Genomic DNA, 22702 nt, shown 5'->3' on the forward strand with positions numbered 1-22702 from the left:
TAGTCCAGCTGTGGCCTAGGAGATGGGGACAGAGTACAGCTTTGGTTACTTGGGTGCGCTGCTTTCCTAGAGAAGATAGAATTTTCCAGATATAGGCAGACCTTAAAAAAAGTGATTACTATAGTACTTTACTCTAAAATATATATACATATATATATAGTTTTTTAATTCCCATAGATTTTCACTTTGCTTAGGAGTTGGATTATTGAAAAGTAGTCTTTCTGAATTATATTTTATAAATGGAAAAATTTTGAATACTACCTAGAGAGATTTTCTAGTGAGTACTCTTGTAATACAAATACTCTTGTTTCAATATGTAGATTTTAATTTTTATTCAGGTAGGGGGAGGTCAACAGATTAGGAGAGACTGTCATTGAAAGATAGTTTGTTACAGTTTCTGAGAGGAGGGGCGGTCAGTGCAGGACCACAGAGGGAAGCACTAAGGTTGATTGGAGGCAGGGAGCCTAAAGGGGAAAATGTGGGCCAGAGCCTTGATTGTGGTTTCTGTGGGAAGCTGTGAGGCAGGGAAGGTTTAGCTAGTTTGAATCATTCCATAAGAGTGTTGGGCAGAAGGGCTGTCCCTAGTTGTCTGGTGCCTGGCGCTGGAGTGATTAGGGCAGGTAGATAGTGGTCCAGAGGGTTAGCAAGTGATAGAGGTGGTAGGAGTACGGACTGGATTGGTTTGCATATGAAAAGTGCGTTCCTAGACAAGTCGTTTGCTTTCTCTAGGGGTTGGAGAATTGGTTATCCCTCTGGGTCATCTCCCCAGGGTCAGCAAGGCTCCAGACGTCAGAGCATCAGAAATATCAAAATTAACGAGGCATAATTAATACAACTCCCCACTTTGAATTGGTTTTTAAGTTTCCAAGTGAAATCCGGTGTAAGTTCCTAAACCAGGGATTACCAAGATCGAGCCCTCTGCTGTGAGCTCCACTTCCTCTCCCACCAGCTCACACTCCTCTCTGTCACACTGGCTTCCTTGAGTTCCTTGAACACATCAGGCATGAGTCCCACTATAGGAACCAGTGGATCTGTTCCCTCTTTGTGGAATGCTTTTTCTTCAGTTATCAACTTGACTTTTTCATTTCCTTCAGGCATTTGCTCACATGTCACTTTCTCGGTGAGGCTTACCCTAACCACCTTACTTAATACTGGTCCCAGCACCCAGTCTGGATCCCTCTTACTCAACCCTACTGTCTTTACCTAGCACTTACCACTTTTAACATTCCATATCATTTGCTTATTTCTCATGCCTGTTGTTTGTTTCTTTACCCCTACAATGCAAGAGGTCTTTATTTTGTTCATCAGCATACTCCAAGCAATTAAAAACATAGTAGGTACATAGTAGGTGCACATAGTAGGCACATAGTAGGTGCTGGCCCATAGCAGGTGCTCAGGAAATACTTGAATAATGACATTATTTTTCCAAAAGTGGAGCACTCCCATCTTTTAAGGACATCTAAGACATATGAGATTAATAACTGTAGCAATGTCCAATATGGGAATACAGTTAGGTTCTTATTGCATTCGTCAAATATTGAGGCATAAATGGTATAAAGGAAATGTAAAGTGTTGAGATTCTTGCTTAGCAATCATAGTTCAGCCAGACAGATGAGATAAGAAGTTCTGTCACCTTTTCTGACTTCTAGGCTTTGCTTATTGAGTTTCTCGTGCTAATGCCAGAGCTACATCAAGTAAAGGGCTAGTGACTTTTTGTACAAGCCAGTTTATTCTACCTGATTTTTTTCATTGTAGCTCCATTGTTAACAGTTCTGTTTGAAGGCTTTCTTTTCACTATCAAGATCCACAAGGCTGAGCCCCTCACTTCTCTTGGAAGAGCCACCACCCATTTCTTCCTAGAAGTAGCTCTGTAGCTGAGGTTTTGGGGGATAGACTGACCTGAGGAGTGACAGACCCGTGCCCAGAGTGAGCCGTTAATAAGTGTGGCTGCCTCATGTGTTACTGGCATGTGATTTCAAGCCATGTGCTAAGAAGTAAATGTCAAAATCATACTGAAAAATACTATTTCTCTTCTGGAAACATGGCATTTGAGAAAACAGGAGATGATTCAAACAGTGTAGAACAAATGACATTTATAATACATTCAGATGTTTAACAGTAAGAAATTATTGGAGAGGTTTAGGTATGAAATGGTGTTGTGGTTTCTTTTTTTTTTTTTTTTTTTTTTTTTTTTTAGAAAAGAGTCTTTAATAGATGCATATGGATGAAATATGTGGGATTTGCTGCAAGCTGATACAAGAGTTGGAAAGTGGCTATAGGGATAGAATTGAAGCTAGATTGGCCAGGAGTTGGTTATTGCTGAAGCCGGGTGATGGGTACATGAGGGTAATTATACTGTTGTTTCTGTTTTTCTATGTATTGTCAATTAATGAAGCATTTTTAAAATGTAGTGGTAATTATTGGACAATTTGTCTTGTTTCTGACTTTAAATGAAACACATTCAGAATTTCATCATGAAGAATGGTATTGGCTATGGGCTTAAAGGACCAGAAACTTCCCTTCTGTTCCTAACTGTTTAAACCAGAAGTGGTTGGTGAAGAATATTAAATGCCTTATCAATATCTTGAGATTATTATATGTATTTCTTATTAGACCTATTGCTGTGACGTAATTTTATTCCAATTGACAGTAAAAACCCTCTTACATTTTGCAGAAACCCTCCTTTCACTCAGATAGTAAGTGCTGACCGGCAGGGGGTCACAGCAGGAACAAGACAGGCAGGTCCTTGCTGTCCTGGAGCTCAATTCTGGTGGGGAAGATAGACCACAAACAAATAAATGAACAAGTTCAGGTGGTGGTATCGCCATCTCTGGCTTTCTGGCCACCAGGGAATCTGGGTCCCGGAGCCCAGGGAATGAAGAGGGTGACATGGTGGGAAGTATGGCTACCCTCTTTCCAGGGAGCGGGGCTTCACTTTTCAATGAAGAAAAAAGAGGCACGTTTCCTCACCTTAGCTCCAGTAGCTTCACATTTCATGATTGTTCTTTCTAGATTTGGCAAACGCTAGGTGTTGGAATTAGTTTTTGAGATTGTTTTTAGTTCCCGTCCCTTCTGTGTCTGGATAAGGATTTAAGTGCTAAGTCTAGAGAGGTGGCCAGGTACCTTGAGACGAACACCAGCTGCCCTGGCCCCAAATATGTGTGTATGTGAATCAGAGTCTAACTTGTGTTGATTAGCCTGTTTTCATAGTGCTCAGTCTATTTAAAAACGAAGCCAGTTAGGAAATTACAAATGGGTAACAACCACCAGCAGAGTTGATGGACCATGTATTCTGTGCTCACTCAGGCCTCATAGCTAGCTTACAGGGCACTGTTCTTAGCACATCTGACATTGGAGAAGCTGTAGGCTGAAGAGATGAACTACCTTGTTCAAAGACACCCTAGAATCAGTGGACCAGCTGGCATTTGAACCCAGGTAGCTTCTCTCCAGAGGCTGCATTTTAAACCAGTATCTTGTAGGCCGGCTTTTTTTTTTTTTTTTTCTGTTTATTTATGTTTTTATTTTCTTTAATTTAAAAAAAAATTTATTTTGTATTTTTTTTTACATCTTTATTGGAGTATAATTGCTTTACAATGGTGTGTTAGTTTCTGCTTTATAACAAGCTGAATCGGTTATACATATACATATGTTCCCATATCTCTTCCCTCTTGCGTCTCCCTCCCACCCTGCCTATCCCACCCCTCTAGGTGGTCACAAAGCACCGAGCTGATCTCCTTGTGCTATGCGGCAGCTTCCCACTAGCTATCTATTTTACGTTTGGTAGCGTATAAATGTCCATGCCACTCTCTCACTTTGTCACAGCTTACCCTTCCCCCTCCCCATATCCTCAAGTCCATTCTCTAGTAGGTCTGTGTCTTTATTCCTGTCTTACCCCCAGGTTCTTCATGACATTTTTTTTCTTAAATTCCATATATATGTTTTAGCATACAGTACTACACTCTAACGATGATGATTACTGTCAAGATTCTCTTTTCTTTGTGTTCCAGGTTTTGCTGATCTTTGCAAAGGAAGACAGTCAGAGTGATGGATTCTGGTGGGCCTGTGACAGAGCCGGTTACAGATGTAATATTGCTCGGACTCTGGAGTCAGCCCTGGAATGCTTTCTAGATAAACATCATGAGATTATTGTGATCGACCACAGACAAACTCGAAACTTTGATGCAGAAGCAGTGTGCAGGTACCTTAGATATGTTACTATGTTAGTAAATGTCCACTTAACAGCTTAAAATGAAATTCATTTAAAGATGTCTTTAGTTCTAGCCCAAATATTTCTAAAATATGTGTTGATGTTTCTAAGTAATATATACAGGTTTCTGTGGTGAAGGCTGTAGCTCCTCCTATGGCCTTTTCTATTTCTCCACATTTGAGTTCCGATGAATTTAGAGGTGTGAGCTAGTCTCCACTGGAAACTTCAGGGTGTTTTCTCCCCTTGAGTATTGCTTGTGTTTCAGCAAAAAGAAAAATTGAAATTCACACAGTTCTTGTTACAGAGATAGGGTTTGGATTTAAAACAGATATTTTAATCTTAATTATTCTGTCCCAAAATGAACATCAGAAATGTGTGAAATAGACCATTTTTCTCTGCCTGACACAGATGGGTGGATTCTACAGCAGTTGTGGAGGGAAGGCAGTTACTTTGCAGCAGCAGAAAATCTTCCGGGGATCCAAACCCCCTGCTTGTTTACAGAAATGCTTGTGCTCTGGGGAGGAAATGCTTGCCTGTTCATAAACAAATGCAGTCATCAGAGTTAGCTCTGGATGAACTGATCCATTTAGCACAAGTGGAATGCTTTGAAGCTAGATGGGAAGAGGTCACTAATTAAATGCTAGACCAGGACAGACTCCAAATACATATGGAACTGGAATTGTCTTGAATATTAGCAAGTGAAATGAAAGGTAGGGAAATGGTTCCTTAGACCCTTTGGTACCCTGACAAGGAATTAGTGCGTTAAGAGAAGTTTCTTGTCACGGCATCACCTTGCTATTCTTGGACCATTTTCAGTTTTCCAAAGAAGAAACTTTCTTAAGGAACCTTTTTTAAAATGTCTTACTGGTCCCAAATAATCCTATCTTCCTGCATAGAAACATTTGCCTATTTAAGTATATAATACTAAAATGTGTCACAAAATATTTGGGTATTTTTAGTGTTAAGAAATATATACATGTATATATATATATATATATATATGTGCGTGTGTATGTGTGCATGTATGCGTATAAAATGATTTTCAGGCTAGAATTGGGTCTCATAATTAAGCAGGTCTGCTTTTTCTTGGTCTCCACTTACTCTTCTTACATGATTTTGTAGTAGAAATAGCACAATCCTTTGTGCACATATAGAATGATTTAAGACAGGCTTCAGATGTAAAAAGAAGAAATGAATAGGAAGAATTCTTTTAATTCAGGGAAAGGTCCCAGTTAGCAGGTAAGCTTCGTAATCTTCCTTGAATATAAAGAAATGTAGTTTTGTTTCCTGATGTGTGAACGTTTGTCTTAGCTGCACAGAAAAACAGTGGGGCATCAGTGCAGTTCAGAAGCCAGGTTATGTATCTGCTGGTGCGTTTACTGACTGTTACCAGTCACGTTGAGGATGGTGAGATTCCTGAATGCTGGACTGCCAGCACATCTTCCCTAAGATGAGTGGGGACGCATTCCCAGCAGATGTGCCTTCTTCATTGTCATCTATGGCTCAAGATCTCTGGCTTTTGAGCTGGACTGGACCTTTAGCTTAGCATGCTTCCTTGGACCCTGGCCTCACCTGTGCCCAGCTCCCCCTTAGTCCTCTCAGCCAGGAAGAGGTCCAGGTCTCTCTGGCCACACCAGTTCCTTTGGAGGAATGAGAGAGAAGAGGCCAGCAGCAGGAAGGGACCTAAAACACAGAAGCCAATCTCAAAAGAAGCTAAGCAAGCGTGAGCTCCAGCCCAGTTATGTTCATAACGTGTTTTCTCTTGCCTAAGCCCCACCCCTTAGAATGCAGCCCAGCAGTGTACCCATGACACCTCCTGGGAGTGGAAGAGGCTGAAGGAAGGTGAGAGGTGTTTAGCATCTCCCTAGAGATGAGAGCGCACCTCTGAAACGCTGTACACTTTTTTCATTAGGTGCACCTGGTATTTCTGCTGAGATTTCAGTAGGCTCCTGAGTAGGAGATAAGTGTAGCTTCATGTTACCAGGATGTGGTAGGGGGTAGGGTGGCTGACTGGGAAGTGGTCTGGGCTGGCATTACCCCTGCTGCCCATAGTGAGTTCAGGCGTCTTTCCAAAGGAGCTCGTTCAAATACCATTTATCCACAAGGGGAACCTTCATTTCCCAGGAAGGCAGCAGTTGGTCCTCTCTTGAGCCTTCTACTCACATAGAGTGAGGTCTCAAGGAATAGGACACGGGGAAGGTACATTTTTAGAGAAAGGTGAGGAAATTTAAGGAAAGGTGAGGATGAAGCACTATGAGCTGGCTGTCCCTGGGGGAGCAGTAATGTATACACGTTAAAATGGAGAGGGGGGCTTCCCCGGTGGCGCAGTGGTTGAGAGTCCGCCTGCCGATGCAGGGGGCGCGGGTTCGTGCCCTGGTCCGGGAAGATCCCACATGCCGCGGAGCGGCTGGGCCCGTGAGCCATGGCCGCTGAGCCTGCGCATCCAGAGCCTGTGCTCCGCAACGGGAGAGGCCACAACAGTGGGAGGCCCGCGTGCCGCAAAAAATAAATAAATAAAAATTAAAAAATGGTGAGGGGCAGAAATGCCAGTAGCTAGAAAGAAACAAATACAGGTTGTTTCACTAATTCCTCAGCCTTCTGTTCTTAGAGGTGTTGGTTCCCTTCTGAAGGATCTCGAAATAAAGAGAGGTCAGACCAAGGAGATGGATGGAAACAAGCATGCTTATTTGTACTAAGACTCAAGCATGTGGCCCTTTATTAAGAGTTCATCCAACTCATGACCCCTGACCAGAATAATCCAGAATCTGAGCTGCAGCATAGCACATTTTCTGGCATCATGGACCTCAAAATCCTATATCCTTACATATTTTAACCCTGTTAAATTCCTAGGGAATAAACAAATTATAGACAGGCGGTCATGGTACAACAAATATCATTATAGTGACAGTTACTGTATTGACCATTTCTCAGCCCTAGTTGATGACTCAATTGTTTAAAGTATTTGAGCACAAATAACAGTACAACTGAAAAATTGAGATGGCGCTTTGTGAAATTTTTAAAAGACCTTAACCTGCACGTGTACATCCATCTGCCAGCAGTCCTTCTAAGGTCAACTTTCTGAACTATCTACTATTTTAAAAGAAAAAAAGATCCATCCCAGTTAGCTCCCCAAGTACAAATTGATAACTAGAGAATTGTAGGACTGCCAATTTTCTTGCAGAGTGGAATTTCAATCAGAAAACATGGAAGTTAAGTGGAATTTGCCAGTTTTTGAAGTGGAAAATTGGCAGGTCTGACCTACTGGAGAATTGCCTGGGAGTTAAAAAAATTTTTTTTTCTTTTTTAGTAAAAGAAAGAGATTGTCCTAATCCACAAGGGCATCATTTTTTGTTGTTTTCCATGTGTTTTCAGACTTTTTCTTTACAGGGACATTTGATTTTGTGCCATTTTCACTGTGAAGCAGTCCTGTATTCTGTTAACGGAACAAGGCCTAATCACTGGTTTGACTTGGAGCTTTCTCCTTGCAGGTCGATCCGGGCCACAAATCCCTCGGAGCACACGGTGATTCTTGCAGTGGTTTCACAAGCGTAAGCTCACCTCCCGTTCCCAGCTGGGAGTACTACTCTTCCTCCTGAAACATTGGTCTGTTGTAATTCAGCCTTTGAGCTGGCAAAGCAAGGGGGAGGTCTTTGGCCTCACAGCAGCAACCTTAGATCTTACTTGGGATTTTCTTTCTTTTGCAAGTTTCTAGAAATATTTAGATTTTTCTCTTTATCCTATCTAATTTCTGTCAGCACATACTCACACACTTCAAGAAAAAAATGGTTACTCATTATATGCTGGAAATGAGTAGAGAATCTGGGGAGGAGGAGGTCTGGAGAGAACATCGTTCTAGCTTATCTTTTTTCTTTGAAGAAAAGAGATAGGAGAATGCTTATTTTTTTTCACTTAAGAAGAAACAAATTATAGCATGAGAGCAGGCGCTAAAGCCACCACAAGAAAAGGATTGTGCAGTTTATGTTGGGACTGTTATGTGGCTAGAAGCAGGACAGCAGGATGGCCCCACTGTGGTGATTGGCACAGATTCTGCCCTGGAGGAGCTGACAGGCCAGCAACTCAGAGTTTCAGCCTCCCTCAGGCAGGCCCCGCCCAGGGGAGATTTGAAATATCCATTCCAAAGCCATATTGGAACAGTGGGAAATCCTGGCTTCCAAGTCTTGCCCTAACCAAAGACTTCTCCTCACCTGCTACTCCTTGAGTCTCTTGATAGGAGCTCTGTTTCTTCACTTGGACACCTACCACAGGCTTTTGGCCCAGGAAAGTGAAGAAACTGTCCCATTGGTTTCTTACCATCTTGGTGGGGGATGGGATCTCAGCAAGAAAGAGCGAGGGGAACCGAGATGTGAGACTAGTCTTCTTCAGCCCTCTTGCTTGTATTTTATCTTCTGGGGATGTGAGCTCTTAACAGGGTCTTAGAGTCTTGACATGGGTACCAGAAGGGTACCAAGCCACACAGCATTTCCCCAAGCCTGGCTGATTCCATGGGCCCAAGACAAAACATTCATTTTTTTTCTTATTCATGTGTACTTGTCCTTGACAAGTAATGGCTTGCTGTGTCTTGTTATTATTTTTCACTTTTTTCCCCCTATTTTTTAAGTATTTCATTTATAGAGGAAGTTAATAATAAAATTAATGCTGCTTGTGCCACCCAGCTTATGAAATAGAACATTATTAATACCTTTGGAGCCCTTTTTGTGCCCCTACTGATTATTGTTCAGAGAGGGTAGAACCTTGAGTTCCTAAGGAGGAAAGGGGGTAGGAAGGAGAGCTTTTCCCTGTTGGGAGAATATGCCACAGGTAGTGCCGCAAATAGGCACTGGGATTTCTCTTCCTGTTCTCTTTCTGCTTCTCCGCCCAGTCCCCATTGTCCCATTTTTCTTCCCTGTTTTCTAAGGTATGTACGCCATGCTACTTGCTTGCTGTCTTGGGTACACCATTTCTCATAAAGGTGGCAGCAGAGCTACAGCATGACTTCATGACCAGCTGACCCCCAACCCCTCCTTGTATTCAAACTGAAGTTCTGAGACCCAGCTGCAGGCTCAGTGTAGGAAACCTCCCCTGAGATGAGTGCCAGTAATCAATTTCTGTCTTCTTTCCTTCTCACTTGGCTTTCCTGATGACACTGCTTTCCCATTGGCTCTGGGGTGCTGCAGCCTCTAATGCCGGTTGTCTTCCTGAGAGTTGGACCCACCTAAGTCTTGGGGTGGGAGTCGTGCTTCCAGAAGGTTTGGGGATCCCAAAGAGGACAGTGGTCTCTGGGATGAGCGTTGCACCTACCTTGTCCCTTTATGGGACTGCTCCGGTACATTTGCTCCAACTCCCAAGGAGCCCAGAAAGGTGCGTGCACCGTTCACGCACACTGCTGGAGTTCCTTCTACTGTTGGTGTTCTTTCTGCACCTGAAGGCGGACGTGGGAGTCTGGGTTCTTACAAGGCAGGTGCACCCTGTGGGCATGTGCTGGGCAGGAAGGCACTCTCAGAGCCGTCTCCCTACTTGCCTTGTGCTCTCCGGGTTTCAGTGTGAGGAATCCCGGTTTGTATCTGCCGAGTGACCACATATTCTGCTTTGCTACAGATCTGGCAACTATGAAGAGGCCTCGGTCCTCCCTCTTCTGCACGCAGGCTTCAACCGGGTATGTAAAAGATGAACTAGCACCTCCCTCAGGTACAGACACCTAACCTTAGCCAAACAGCTAAGCACACTGTTATAGGCACTCAGCCCCAGAACTGTGAGGGAAAGGAAGCAGTTGTTCTCATGGGATGGTGACGAGCACCTGCTGGTCAGGCTTTTTTCCTTTTTCTCTCATAACTTCATATATCTTAGCTACAGATATGTAATGATGTAAAAACCTGTCTTCTTATATCAGGTCGAAATTCTCTAGTCCCAAAGTAATCTCATTTAAATCAGTCCGGTCAGTTAGCGTGTATGTGTGTGATTATGTATAGCTAGTCCACCAGATTGGCACCCAGGGCTCTGTTCATCAAGGGCCCAGCCACAGCTTACACCCTGGGGACAGGCCCATGACAGCAACAGCATCTTGGGAACTCCTTGTTGAAGCCATAAATGTCAGCAAAGAAAAATTCTGAGTGACAACTACAGGAATAACACCGATATTCAGCTTGAGGATGGAGACTTATTACTCCAAGGAAACTTAACAAGCTAAATAACAAGGCTTACCCAGTATCTCAGGGTAAGGGCAGTCTGAAGGTTTGGTTGGAGGTGAGGCCGTGTGCATGCAAACAGAAAACAACATGATGGATTTGAAAGAGAGAAGAAAAGGGGTGGAGAAAGATAATTGAAACATGACTGTTTAAAGGAAATGTATTTCATAATATTAAAATATTACAAACCCTTACAGAGAAATTGTGGAGGACCTCACTTTATATGCTTGAATTTTTTGAATAACAAGCATATATTTCTTCTATTAAAAAAATAAAAGATTACCCTTTGGAAAAAATAAGGTAGAGGTCACAGTTGACTTGGGCAACTTTTGCGGGTAATTTAAACTCAAGCAAGTGACTTGTGGCATCTTGTGAACTCCTGGTTTAAACCAAAAACATCAGCAAAGAAAAGTTCTTTGACAACTACATGAATGACACTGATAGTCAACTAGGAGATTGAGATTGATTAAGGAGACTTTTACCAACAACCTAAATAACTAGGTTTACCTGGTATCTCAAGGTCTTTTGATAGGAGTAATCTGAATCTCAAATAGATGGTGTGATGCATCCATTTCCTTCAAAAATAGGAGACTGCCAGTGCCTTGTGAATTATGAAAATTCCTTTGGGCACTTTAAGCACTGGTGGTTGGCTGCTCTGGGTTCAAAAAAATCCCTTGTTTATTGTCAATCACAGAGAAGCAGAAATTGCCCATGGGATGCAGTTGTTTTGTGCTTTGGTGTGCTTCCGTGGAGAAGCGGCAGTGCTGTATAAAACGTTGAATGCACTGCTGCGGTTCACAAGTGTGATAGAAATGAATGTTTCCAGTCAGCAGTATCACCCACTCCCTTAACTCTTCCCTCCTGTCCGTCATCGCATCTCTCAGAGGCTGGCACTCGGTTCCAGACACCGTTCTGGCGTGCTTGCCACAACTTAACGAGACAATGCTTCTGAGTTTCGGAATGGAGAGTTGCAAAAGGAAAGTCATCCAAGAAGTCGGTGTGGCTGGGACGTCTTGTCTTTACTTACTCATTTTCTGAGGAATGACTTAAAATTACTCAGTTTTCATAAATCTTCCTTGTAACGTTGACCACCCATGCACCTCAGCCCAAGGCTGTCCTTCACATCTGAGGCAGGGCCTCTCAGAATGTGAGCATGGAGGTTCTCCACATGACCTGTGGAGGGGCTGGGGCAGGCACGACACGCCATGGGTTACTGCCAATGAGCCCCTTTGCCATAGGTGCTGTTGAGTGCCCTTTTGGAATTCAGCTTTTAGTTCACCGATCCTGCCTCTGACCAACTGGTGTGGAGACTGGTGTCATTAGGAGTGATAGTGTCTTGTCTGGGGGGCTAAGATTGCACATCTACTCACAGAAAAGCTTAGGAGAGACATCTGCCCTGTTTGGGTGCAAACGCTATTAAGTAAATTTAGGAGGGAAAATACCATTGTTCCTTTTTATTCTTTTTTGTAACCTGTCTGTGCTGCTCTGGAAGGTTTCGTTTCTCTGTCTTGATGTGATGCTGCTTTTTGCAGGCAGCCATGGTGAGTAAAGCCCTTTGTGGAAGCATGAAAAACAGTACCTGTCAGGGGCCACCTGGTAGTCTTTAGTGCTGGGTCTGATCAAGGCCATTTGCCAGCCAGGTCAGGGTGCCCCCAAGGAGTTGGGGCTCTTTCCGAGAGAAGCATGCCGCACCTAACAGGCTTTCCCTCCTGAGTTAGTCACCTAGACTGTGCCTGAGTGGCACAGAATCGGCTGAGGCTGCTCTCCAGGTGGCTGGTCTCCTTTTTTTGGGCAAAATCTTGTCTCTGCCAACTTTCTACCCAAACACCCTTCCAAATATGCCAGCTATTCTTCTTGCCTTCTGTGAAGTTGTTTCCCATCTCTGAGTTGTTGTGATTGTATTAAATCATCTGCTGAAACTCAGCTCTGTGTTACTAGCTAATTGACCAGTGCCTCAGTTGATGGGTCCCTGAGTGGGGATCCAGGAACACACTGTACCATCAAATATCCCGGAGCAGCTCCTCTTGAAGCCGCTATAGCTGTGCGTGAGTGGCCAACTGCATGGTGCTCAGCCCACTCTGAGTTTTTAGAAAGAGCATCTTAGCAAAGGGCGATTGCAACTTGTTTTTGTATGAGCCTTTGTGTACCCCTTTTCTATTTGGAATGATGTTTACAAGTTCATTCAGCAAGTCTTTATGGAGCACTTACTCTGTGCAAGGTGGTGTGCTAGGCGTGTCGGGGATATGGCAGTCAGACACAGTTCCTCCCTGGAGAGACGTTGTGTGGAGGAAGGAGTGGAGAACCAAGGTTTATTATTTGTCGGGCTCCATTCTAGGTGACTGACTTGATCGTCATCTACAGATGAGAGGTTTGGTATTTTCTCCATTTTTGCAGAGGAGGAAACAGGCTCAAAATGACTACCTTGCAGAGCTCATACTCATAATAAGTCAGGATGCAAATACTTGGTGTTTAACTCCCAACTTCATGCCGGGTCCACCAAAGTCATGTTTCCCAAAGTGTCCCAAAGATTTTAATAGGTGTCCATGACAAAAGGCTTCTGTGGTGGAGTAAGTGTGGAAAATCAGTGAAGACTCTGATTCTCCTTCTCTTGCTCCTGAGAAGGTACAGTGCATGTTAGCAGCATCGCACCCAAGCATATGGAGAAATCCTGTACTAAAGACACCTGCCTACGTTTCTGGAAGCGGGGCCCAGGAAGCTGCATTTTAAACCAAACACCCAGGTTATTCTTAGCATGTTGAAGTTTGAAGACCACTGTTCTTGGTTCACTCAATTTATTTCAGATTTTGGGGTTAATGATAGTCTAAAATATTCCCCAAATATTTTCCCACTGCCCTTAGTCTACAAAACACTTACTGAGTGCCACTTATGTGCAAACAAAGTGCTCCAATGTTTAGAAACCATCAGCTAACAGAAGGCTGATCTTCACCGCACTGGAAGTTCTTAGGAGGCCTAAAGAAAAATAAGAATTATAAAAAATTACAGTAGGACCTTCAAGATGGCAGAGGAGTAAGGCGTGGAGATCACCTTCCTCCCCACAAATACATCAAAAATACATCTACATGTGGAACAACTCCTACAGAACACCTACTGAACACTGGCAGAAGACCTCAGACTTCCCAAAAGGATCTTGGTGCTCCAGCTGGCTGTCAGGCCTGAGCTTCTGAGGTGGGAGAGCCGAGTTCAGGACATTGGACCACCAGAGACCTCCCGGCCCCACATAAGAGCAGTCGACGAGAGCTGTCACAGAGATCTCCATCTCAACGCTAAGACCCAGCTCCACCCAACAACCAGCAAACTCCAGTGCTGAACACCCCATGCCGAACAACTAGCAAGACAGGAACACAACCCCACCCACTAGCAGAGATGCTGCCTAAAATCATAATATGTTCACAGACACCCCAAAACACACCACCAGACATGGTCCTGCCCACCAGAAAGACAAGATCCAGCCTCATTCACCAGAACACAGGTACCAGTACCTTCCACCAGGAAGCCTACACAAGCCACTGAACCAACCTTACCCACTGGGGACAGACACCAAAGAAAAAGGGAACTACAAACCGGCAGCCTGTGAAAAGGAGACCCCAAACACAGTAAGTTAAGCAAAATGAGAAGACAGAGAAATATGCAGCAGATGAAGGAGCAAGGTAAAAACCCACCAGACCAAACAAATGAAGAGGAAATAGGCAGTCTACCTGAGAAAGAATTCAGCATAATGATTGTAAAGATGATCCAAAATCTTGGAAATAGAATGGAGAAAATACAAGAAACATTTAACAAGGACCTGGAAGAACTAAAGGGCAAACAAACAATGATGAACAACACAATAAATGAAATTAAAAATTCTCTAGAAGGGATGAATAGCAGAATAACCGAGGCAGAAGAACAGATAAGTGACCTGGAAGATAAAATAGTGGAAATAACTACTGCAGAGCAGAATAAAGAAAAAAGAATGAAAAGAATTGAGGACAGTCTCAGAGACCACTGGGAAAACACTAAATGCACCAACATTCGAATTATAGGGGTCCCAGAAGAAGAAGAGAAAAAGAAAGGGACTGAGAAAATATTTGAATAGATTATAGTTGAAAACTTGTCTAATATTGGTAAGGAAATAGTCAATCAAGTCCAGGAAGCCCAGAGAGTCCCATACAGGATAAATCCAAGGAGAAACATGCCAAGACACATATTAATCAAACTATCAAAATTAAATACAACGAAAAAATATTTAAAGCAGCAAGGGAAAAGCAACAATTAACATACATGGAATCCCCCTAAGGTTAACAGCTGATCTTCAGCAGAAACTCTGCAAGCCAGAATGGAGTGGCAGGACATATTTAAAGTGATGAAAGGGAAAAAGCTACAACCACGATTACTCTACCCAGCAAGGATCTCATTCAGATTTGACGTAGAAATTAAAACCTTTACAGACAAGCAAAAGCTTAAGAATTCAGCACCACCAAACGAGCTTTACAGCAAATGCTAAAGGAACTTCTCTAGGCAGGAAACACAGGAGAAGGAAAAGACCTACAATAACAAACCCCAAACAATTAAGAAAAAGGTAATAGGAACATACATATCGATAACTACCTTACATGTAAATGGATTAAATGCTCCAACCAAAAGACACACACCGGCTGAATGGATACAAAAACAAGACAGGTATATATGCTGTCTACAAGAGACTCACTTCAGACCTAGGGACACATACAGACTGAAAATGAGGGGATGGAAAAAGATATTCCATGCAAATGGAAATCAAAAGAAAGCTGAAGTAGCAATTCTCATATCAGACAAAATAGACTTTAAAATAAAGACTATTACAAGAAACAAAGAAGGACACTACATAATGATCAAGAGATCAATCCAAGAAGAAGATATAACAATTGTAAATATTTATGCACCCAACATAGGAGAACCTCAATACATAAGGCAAATGCTAACAGCCAAAGGGGAAATCGCCAGTAACACAATAATAGTAGGGGACTTTTTTTTTTGTTTGTTTGTTTTTGGTGTACGGGCCTCTCACTGTTGTGGCCTCTCCCGTTGCGGAGCATAGGCTCCGGACGCGCAGGCTCAGCGTCCATGGCTCACGGGCCTAGCCGCTCTGCGGCATGTGGGATCTTCCTGGACCAGGGCACGAACCTGTATCCCCTGCATCGGCAGGCGGACTCTCAACCACTGCGCTACCAGGGAAGCCCAATAGCAGGGGACTTTAACACCCCACTTTCACCAATGGATAGATCATCCAAAATGAAAATAAATAAGGAAATACAGGCTTTAAATGACACATTAAACAAGATGGAATTAATTGATATTTATAGGACATTCCATCCAAAAACAACAGAATACACTTTCAAGTGCTCATGGAACATTCTCCAGGATAGATCATATCTTGGGTCACAAATCAAGCCTTGGTAAATATAAGAAAATTGAAATCATATCAAGTATCTTTTCTGACCACAATGCTATGAGACTAGGTATCAATTACAGGAAAAAATGTCTAAAAAATACAAACACATGGAGGTGAAACAGTACACTACTAAATACCCAAGAGATCACTGAAGAAATCAAATAGGAAATCATAACTACCTAGAAAGAAATGAAAACATGACAACCCAACACTTACGAGATGCAGCAAAAGCAGTCCTAAGAGGGAAGTTTATAGCAATACGATCCTACCCTAAGAAACAAGCAACATTTCAAATAAACAATCTCACCTTACACCTAAAGCAATTGGAGAAAGAAGAACAAAAAACCCCAAAGTTAACAGAAGGAAAGAAATCATAAAGATGAGCTCAGAAATAAATGAAAAAGAAATGAAGGAAACAATAGCAAAGACCAATAAAAGTAAAAGCTGTTTCTTTGAGAAGATAAACAAAATAGATAAACCATTAGCCAGACTCATCAAGAAAAAAAGGGAGAAGACTCAAATCAGTAGAATCAGAAATGAAAAAGGAGAAGTAACAACTGACACTGCGGAAATACAAAGGATCATGAGGGATTACTACAGGCAACTCTATGCCAATAAAATGGACAACCTGGAAGCAATGGACAAATTCTTAGAAAAGCACAACCTTCCGAGACTGAACCAGGCAGAAATAGAAAATATAAACAGACCAATCACAAGCACTGAAATTAAAAATCATAAGCACTGTGATCAAAAATCTTCCGACGAACAAAAGCCCAGGACCAGATGGCTTCACAGGAGAATTCTATCAAACATTTAGAGAAGAGCCGCCATCACCCTGATACCCAAACCAGACAAACGTGTTCACAAAAAAAGAAAACTATAGGCCAATATCACTGATGAACACAGATGCAAAAATCCTCAACAAAATACTAGCAAACAGAATCCAACAGCACATTAGAAGGATCATACAACACGGTCAAGTGGGGTTTATCCCAGGAATGCAAGGATTCTTCAATATATGCAAATCAATCAATGTGATAAACAATATTAACAAACTGAAGGAGAAAAACCATATGATCATCCCAATAGATGCAGAAAAAGCTGTTGACAAAGTTCAACATAGTTTTGGAAGTTTTAGCCACAGCAATCCGAGAAGAAAAAGAAAGAAAAGGAATCCAAATCAAAAAAGAAGAAGTAGGGCTTCCCTGGTGGCGCAGTGGTTGAGAGTCCGCCTGCCGATGCAGGGGACACGGGTTCGTGCCCTGGTCTGGGAAGATCCCACATGCCGCTGAGCAGCTGGGCCCGTGAGCCATGGCCACGGAGCCTGCGCGTCCGGAGCCTATGCTTCGCAATGGGAGAGGCCACAATAGTGATAGGCCCGTGTACCGCAAAAAAGAAAAAGAAAAAAAAGAGTCATGTACCACAGTGTTCATTGCATCTCTATTTACAACAGCCAGGTCATGGAATCAACCTAAGTGTCCATCGACAGATGAATGGATGAAGAAGATGTGGCACATATATGCAATAGAATATTACTCAGCCATAAAAAGAAACGAAATTGAGTGATTTGTAGTGAGGTGGATGGACCTAGAGTCTGTCATATAGAGTGAAGTAAGTCAGAAGGAGAAAAACAAATACCGTATGCTAACACATATATATGGAATCTAAAAAAAAAAAAAAAAAAAATGGTTCTGACAAACCTAGGGGCCAGACAGGAATAAAGACGCAGATGTAGAGAATGGACTTGAGGACACGGAGAGGGGGAAGGGTAAGCTGGGATGAAGTGAGAGAGTGGCATGGACATATATACACTACCAAATGTAAAATAGATAGCTAGTGGGAAGCAGCCGCATAGCACAGGGAGATCAGCTCAGTGCTTTGTGACCACCTAGAGGGGTGGGATAGGGAGGGTGGGAGGGAGAAGCTACAGGGAGGGGTTATGGGGATATATGTATATGTATAGCTGATTCACTTTTTTATACAGCAGAAACTAACACAACATTGTAAAACAATTATAGTCCAATAAAGATGTTAAATAAATAAAATAAAAAGGAATAAAAGACAAACGTTACTACGTAAATATGAAAGTGAAAATATAGAATGATTTTATATATATATAATTATATACATATAAAATATATACCTACACACATAAACACAGAGGCATAATAAAAGCCTAAGGCAAGTAAATTAGATGTAGTCAACAAAAGTTTACTTCTGAGGTTTTCGTTTTAAAACAAAGGAACCTGTTTATCCCACCCTTTTCAAAGACTTATTTTCTCACAGATCCTTTTTTGTACTTCGTGAAGCATGAGCTAACACCACTCAGAGCTCAGTTACAGACTGACACATCATCTCCACCCGTCCAGAAGCTGAACCAGAGCCTCACCGTGTTTAACTTTGCTTCGTAAATAGAAAGTATTTCCCTCTCTATGTGTTCATGGTTCCCCCTCTGTCCTTAGCCCTTCCCAGCTTCCTCCTGGGCTGGTGGGGACCAGAGGCACAGGGAAAGTCAGGGAGCTTCTTAGATATTCCACAGGGAGAAGCCGTCCATGCCAGATGTATGGAAGAGAGGGTGTGTGTGTGTATGTGAGAGAGACAGAGAGACAGACAGACAGACATGAGAAGGGGCAGGATGCGTTAGGCACTCGGAAGATGAGGAAGGAAGCAAAGACTGCCTCTCCCCACCAGAAGACATCACTCGTAGCGCGGCACGCCGTGAGCACGTCCAGGCTCAGGTTTTAGAAGACTTTCCTTAGTGCAACAGAAGCACAGGTGTTTCAGTAATTAGCAAGGCTGGGGGAGGTGTTCTATCCCTTGTGTGTTTATTTTCCTGTGAGTGTTCATAATGTTTTTCCCACCTTTGTTATGAATAACTGTAATGTTATCTGCTCTCTTGTTTGTTATACATTTAAACAAGCACTTCAAACACTTGACAACTGTTTTATTTCATCTCATCTTACCTACTAGTTGTCTTATATAACAGAGTGACCTGAGGTTGGAGAAACTGTTAAGCTTCTTTGACTATTTAAGAAGTGATTGTATATGTCTTATGTATTTACCTTTGCTTTTTTCCCAGAGATTTATGGAGAATAGCAGCATAATTGCTTGTTATAATGAACTGATTCAAATAGAACATGGGGAAGTTCGCTCGCAGTTCAAGTTAAGGTATGTAGCAAAATAGGATGAATACAAGGTTAACCATTCTGTAGCAAAGCTTGTCTGTCCTCAGGCTGAGGTTCACTGGTTCTTAGCGGAATCCCAGGGATTCTGAAGCTGTTAAACAAGTAACCGTAGCTGGTAAATGGCAGAGTCTAAACTGGGAGCCCATTGGTATAATGAAATAAATTGGAGGCGTTTCTTCTTTTGACAATATTTTCCACTATTTACAGCAGTTTTAATATTATATGCTAGGAAAAGTACTGTTTAACTTCTGTACAATTAGATGGAGATTAAGAATAGCCTTTGAGGATTACTTTGTACTTGCAACATTTATAAATTCCTACTTGGATTGTTATAGATAGGGGCAAACCCGTGGGAATATTTATTATGCTAACTATGGTAATTGCTACGTGTCCATGATAGCAATTTCATGAGGCCTGCTTGTGGCCTCAATATGCATGAAGTATCTTCAAGAAACTGATTTTAAGTCTCTTTACGCATGCCTAGTGCTTTAAGAACTTCTCTCTGGTGCGTGCTTCTGAGATGAACAGATTCTCTCAGCGTCTCGGTGGTAGGATGCTCTGCTTCTGGGACGTATTGGAGTATCAGAGCTGTAGCCCACGCCTGGTTTTGCTCAGGCTCTACTCCAGCACACTCTTAGGACCCTGATTTCTTCAACCTGCCCCGCTTCAGCAGAGAGAGCAGGGGAAAGAAGAGGCTCTTCATAGCCCATGGCCCCTGGGAGACCAGTCCCAAGTGGCTCCAGGCTATGGGATGCCAGAAGGGCTCTGGCTTCTCTCTCTGGCCCACTGAGGGGTCACAAGGCTTTCAGGCTCAGTGAAAAATAAGTAGGATAGCATCTCATTGAAATGGTTATACTTCTTACCTTGATTACTGAATTTGCATTCAAAGAGAACAGAACCCTTTCAAAACTTAACTTTCCAGAGCCCTCCTCTGTCCCTTGGAAGAAAAATGGATTGGCATGAACCCCCAGAGGCAGGCCCTTCTGGGGTTCACCCTGCTCAGGGAAGTTAACTGGTGGATAGAGAGCTCTAAGAAATTAAGTGTGGGGATAAACAGTCCCTTTTGAGGTGGGAAAGTATTAAAAAAAGAATCTCAAACCAGTGGAAATTCGTTGGTAAGGAAGATTGCCAAAGATTTTTGAGTGTCAGTTAAATCCCTTGGTTTCTTTGTATCCATATATTTATTACCTGCAGAGAACTTCATAGAATTTCGTAAGAAAACTGCATTGCCTTTACTATAGCAATTTATGAGTTTTAATTGTACATTAATTGTTTTTATTCCTGGGGCTCTCTTCTGTTTTTATTTAGGGTAAAAAGACTTTGTACTTTTATTTTAGATGTTTTCACAATAAATAGGATTAGGAAAAGAGAGATTTCATTTTGGTTTAATTCTTCAACTGTGCGTTTTCTACGACAAAAATGAGCAGCAGACGCCCTATTGCTTTGATAGGTAATTCCCTCATTTACTTATTTATTTTAGTATCTCATTTTTTATAAAAATATGGAACGCTTCACGAATTTGCATGTCATCCTGGCGCAGGGGCCATGCTAGTCTTCTCTGTATCATTCCAGTTTTAGTACATGTGCTGCTGAAGCAAGCACTCCTCATTTTATTTTAAATGACTACTTGAGTTTTCTTAGGCAGCATTAAATGTGATGGCACATGTAAGAGGTCAGAAGGTGCCTTGCCCATGGGGAGCGTGGCGGAGGCAGGTGTGGTCAGTTGAAATAAACATCCCCAGGCAGCACCAGGGCTAAATGAAAGGGCTTCAAGTTATCGTGCTGATGAAACCTGCTTAGAGCCAGGGCACTGAAAACTTTCCAAGGACTCATTAGGTTCAGAACTCGGCAAGGTTCTAACTACACAACACTCTGTGAGTCCCATAACTTCTCACCCGTCAGTGATGAGCTGTTTGGGAGCGTTGGGCTAGTTGAAAAGGCTCAGGTTCTTAATACAAATCAATGTAAAGCTGGTGAATGGACCTCGCCCAGGCAGCAGCGGTCCCAGGAAGGTGGGTTTGCCCAGAAGCCCAGTCCCCTCACCTTCCACATCAGCTTCAGCTTGGCTGGTTGGGACCTCCCCAAGCAAGCAGCACAAGAGCAGCCCCTGCAGAGGGGGAGGGAAGGCAAGAGTTCTCCATAGGAGAAGACAGAGGAGGACTAAATGGTCAGTTTCTTTTGATGCTTTTTGGCTTGTTGTACCTCAACTGTCTCCAACTTCTTTTCTGTCTTTTGGAGGAGTAGGGTGTGTGTGTGTGGTTTGACTCTCCCTGGGTGTATGATATCTGGGCCCAGCGGATGGGGGTGGACAGTGACCCTCCATGGTCTTCCCAGCTCCTTAGGGCATTCAAGGATGTCTAAAGCATCTACCTGCACCCCAGAGGTTGGCAGGCAACTTTGTCACTTGCTGCAGACAGGGAAAATGAGGCTCTTTGTTATACAATGCCAGAATAATTATAGTCTAATTATATAATACTTTTCCCTGCAATTCCACCCGCAGCTGCAGCTAAATATGTGACATTTCTAGCATTCTGCAAGGACAGTCTGTACTGCAAGGACAGTCTGTACTGCAAGGATGATGTTGAATGTTGAAGGCAGATGCTTCTGTCCAGTCTTCATGTATGGTAACCATATTTACTTAACTAAGAAAAAAAAGATCATGTGATCAAACATAACATACCTAATTAAAAAATTCCATTATATAGGAATAACTTTTTTTTATTTATTTTTTTTGTGTGGTACGCGGGCCTCTCACTGCTGTGGCCTCTCCCGTTGCGGAGCACAGGCTCCGGACGTGCAGGCTCAGTGGCCATGGCTCACGGGCCCAGCTGCTCCGCGGCATGTGGGATCTTCCCGGACCGGGGCACGAACCCGCGTCCCCTGCATCGGCAGGCGGACTCTCAACCACTGCGCCACCAGGGAAGCCCAGGAATAACTTTTAAAGGCAGAACAAAATCACATTTCTGTGCGCATGTAATGAATTACTTTATTAACAGAACTCATGAAAGGGGGAATGTCTAGGGAAGTATGGGCTAACTGATGACCATTTATTGCTTATGTTCTTACGCTTCTTTATCATGAAAAGAACTATGTTAACCAAAATACAGATAGGATTTGGCTATTTATTGAGAGTTTAAGCTGATGAGTTTACACTAATCGAGTACGAGCTATTATTTCATCATTAGGCAGTCTGATATCTGTTACCCAGGGGTTACACCCCAAATCATCCTGTTCATTTTACTCCGAATCTTAAGACAGTAGCAGTCCTCCATTTTAGAATCAGTTTCTGATGGGCAAACCTTAGTATTCCGTGGAACACTATATCTCTCATTATTAACTGATATTTATAGAGCACTTTATCCTCACGTGGCAGCCCCGTTGTGTTACAGAAGTAGAAACTGATCTGTGATGGATTAAAGTAACCGGGCCCTGCTGCGTCACTGCCCAGGAGCGGTGCTGGTGGATAGCAAGTCCACAGCCGCCTCCCTGCTGCTCCCGAACCCCTGCTGGGATGTGGCTTTGTGTTCAGAATCTTCTCCCTGCACGCTACCACCTTGGCCAGTCCTACCCTTGTATGTGTGTGTCTGCGGTGGGGTGTTTGTGTTTTGTTTGAGTAGATTCCAGGGTGCCTTTGTTAGGGACACAGGAGGTCACGTAACCCAACCACCCCAGACCACTGACAGAGGAATGCGGGGAG

The 22702-nt window shown here is 42.9% G+C and overlaps 1 protein-coding gene across 5 annotated transcripts in view; it reads left to right on the forward strand.

The window, feature by feature from the left end:
• Positions 1 to 22702, forward strand: part of PDE8B (phosphodiesterase 8B) — a 260688-nt gene that overhangs the window by 116891 nt on the left and 121095 nt on the right. For all 5 annotated transcript variants that reach the window (XM_007471954.1, XM_007471952.1, XM_007471951.1 and 2 more), the window contains 4 exons: positions 4008 to 4198; positions 7696 to 7755; positions 9803 to 9860; positions 18900 to 18988. In XM_007471954.1, coding sequence (XP_007472016.1) covers positions 4008 to 4198; positions 7696 to 7755; positions 9803 to 9860; positions 18900 to 18988 — 398 coding nt within the window. The remainder of the gene's footprint in view (positions 1 to 4007; positions 4199 to 7695; positions 7756 to 9802; positions 9861 to 18899; positions 18989 to 22702) is intronic.

The sequence above is a fragment of the Lipotes vexillifer genome, unplaced genomic scaffold, assembly GCF_000442215.2.
Source record: "Lipotes vexillifer unplaced genomic scaffold, Lipotes_vexillifer_v1.1 scaffold83, whole genome shotgun sequence".
NCBI classification, from domain to species: Eukaryota; Metazoa; Chordata; class Mammalia; order Artiodactyla; family Lipotidae; genus Lipotes; species Lipotes vexillifer.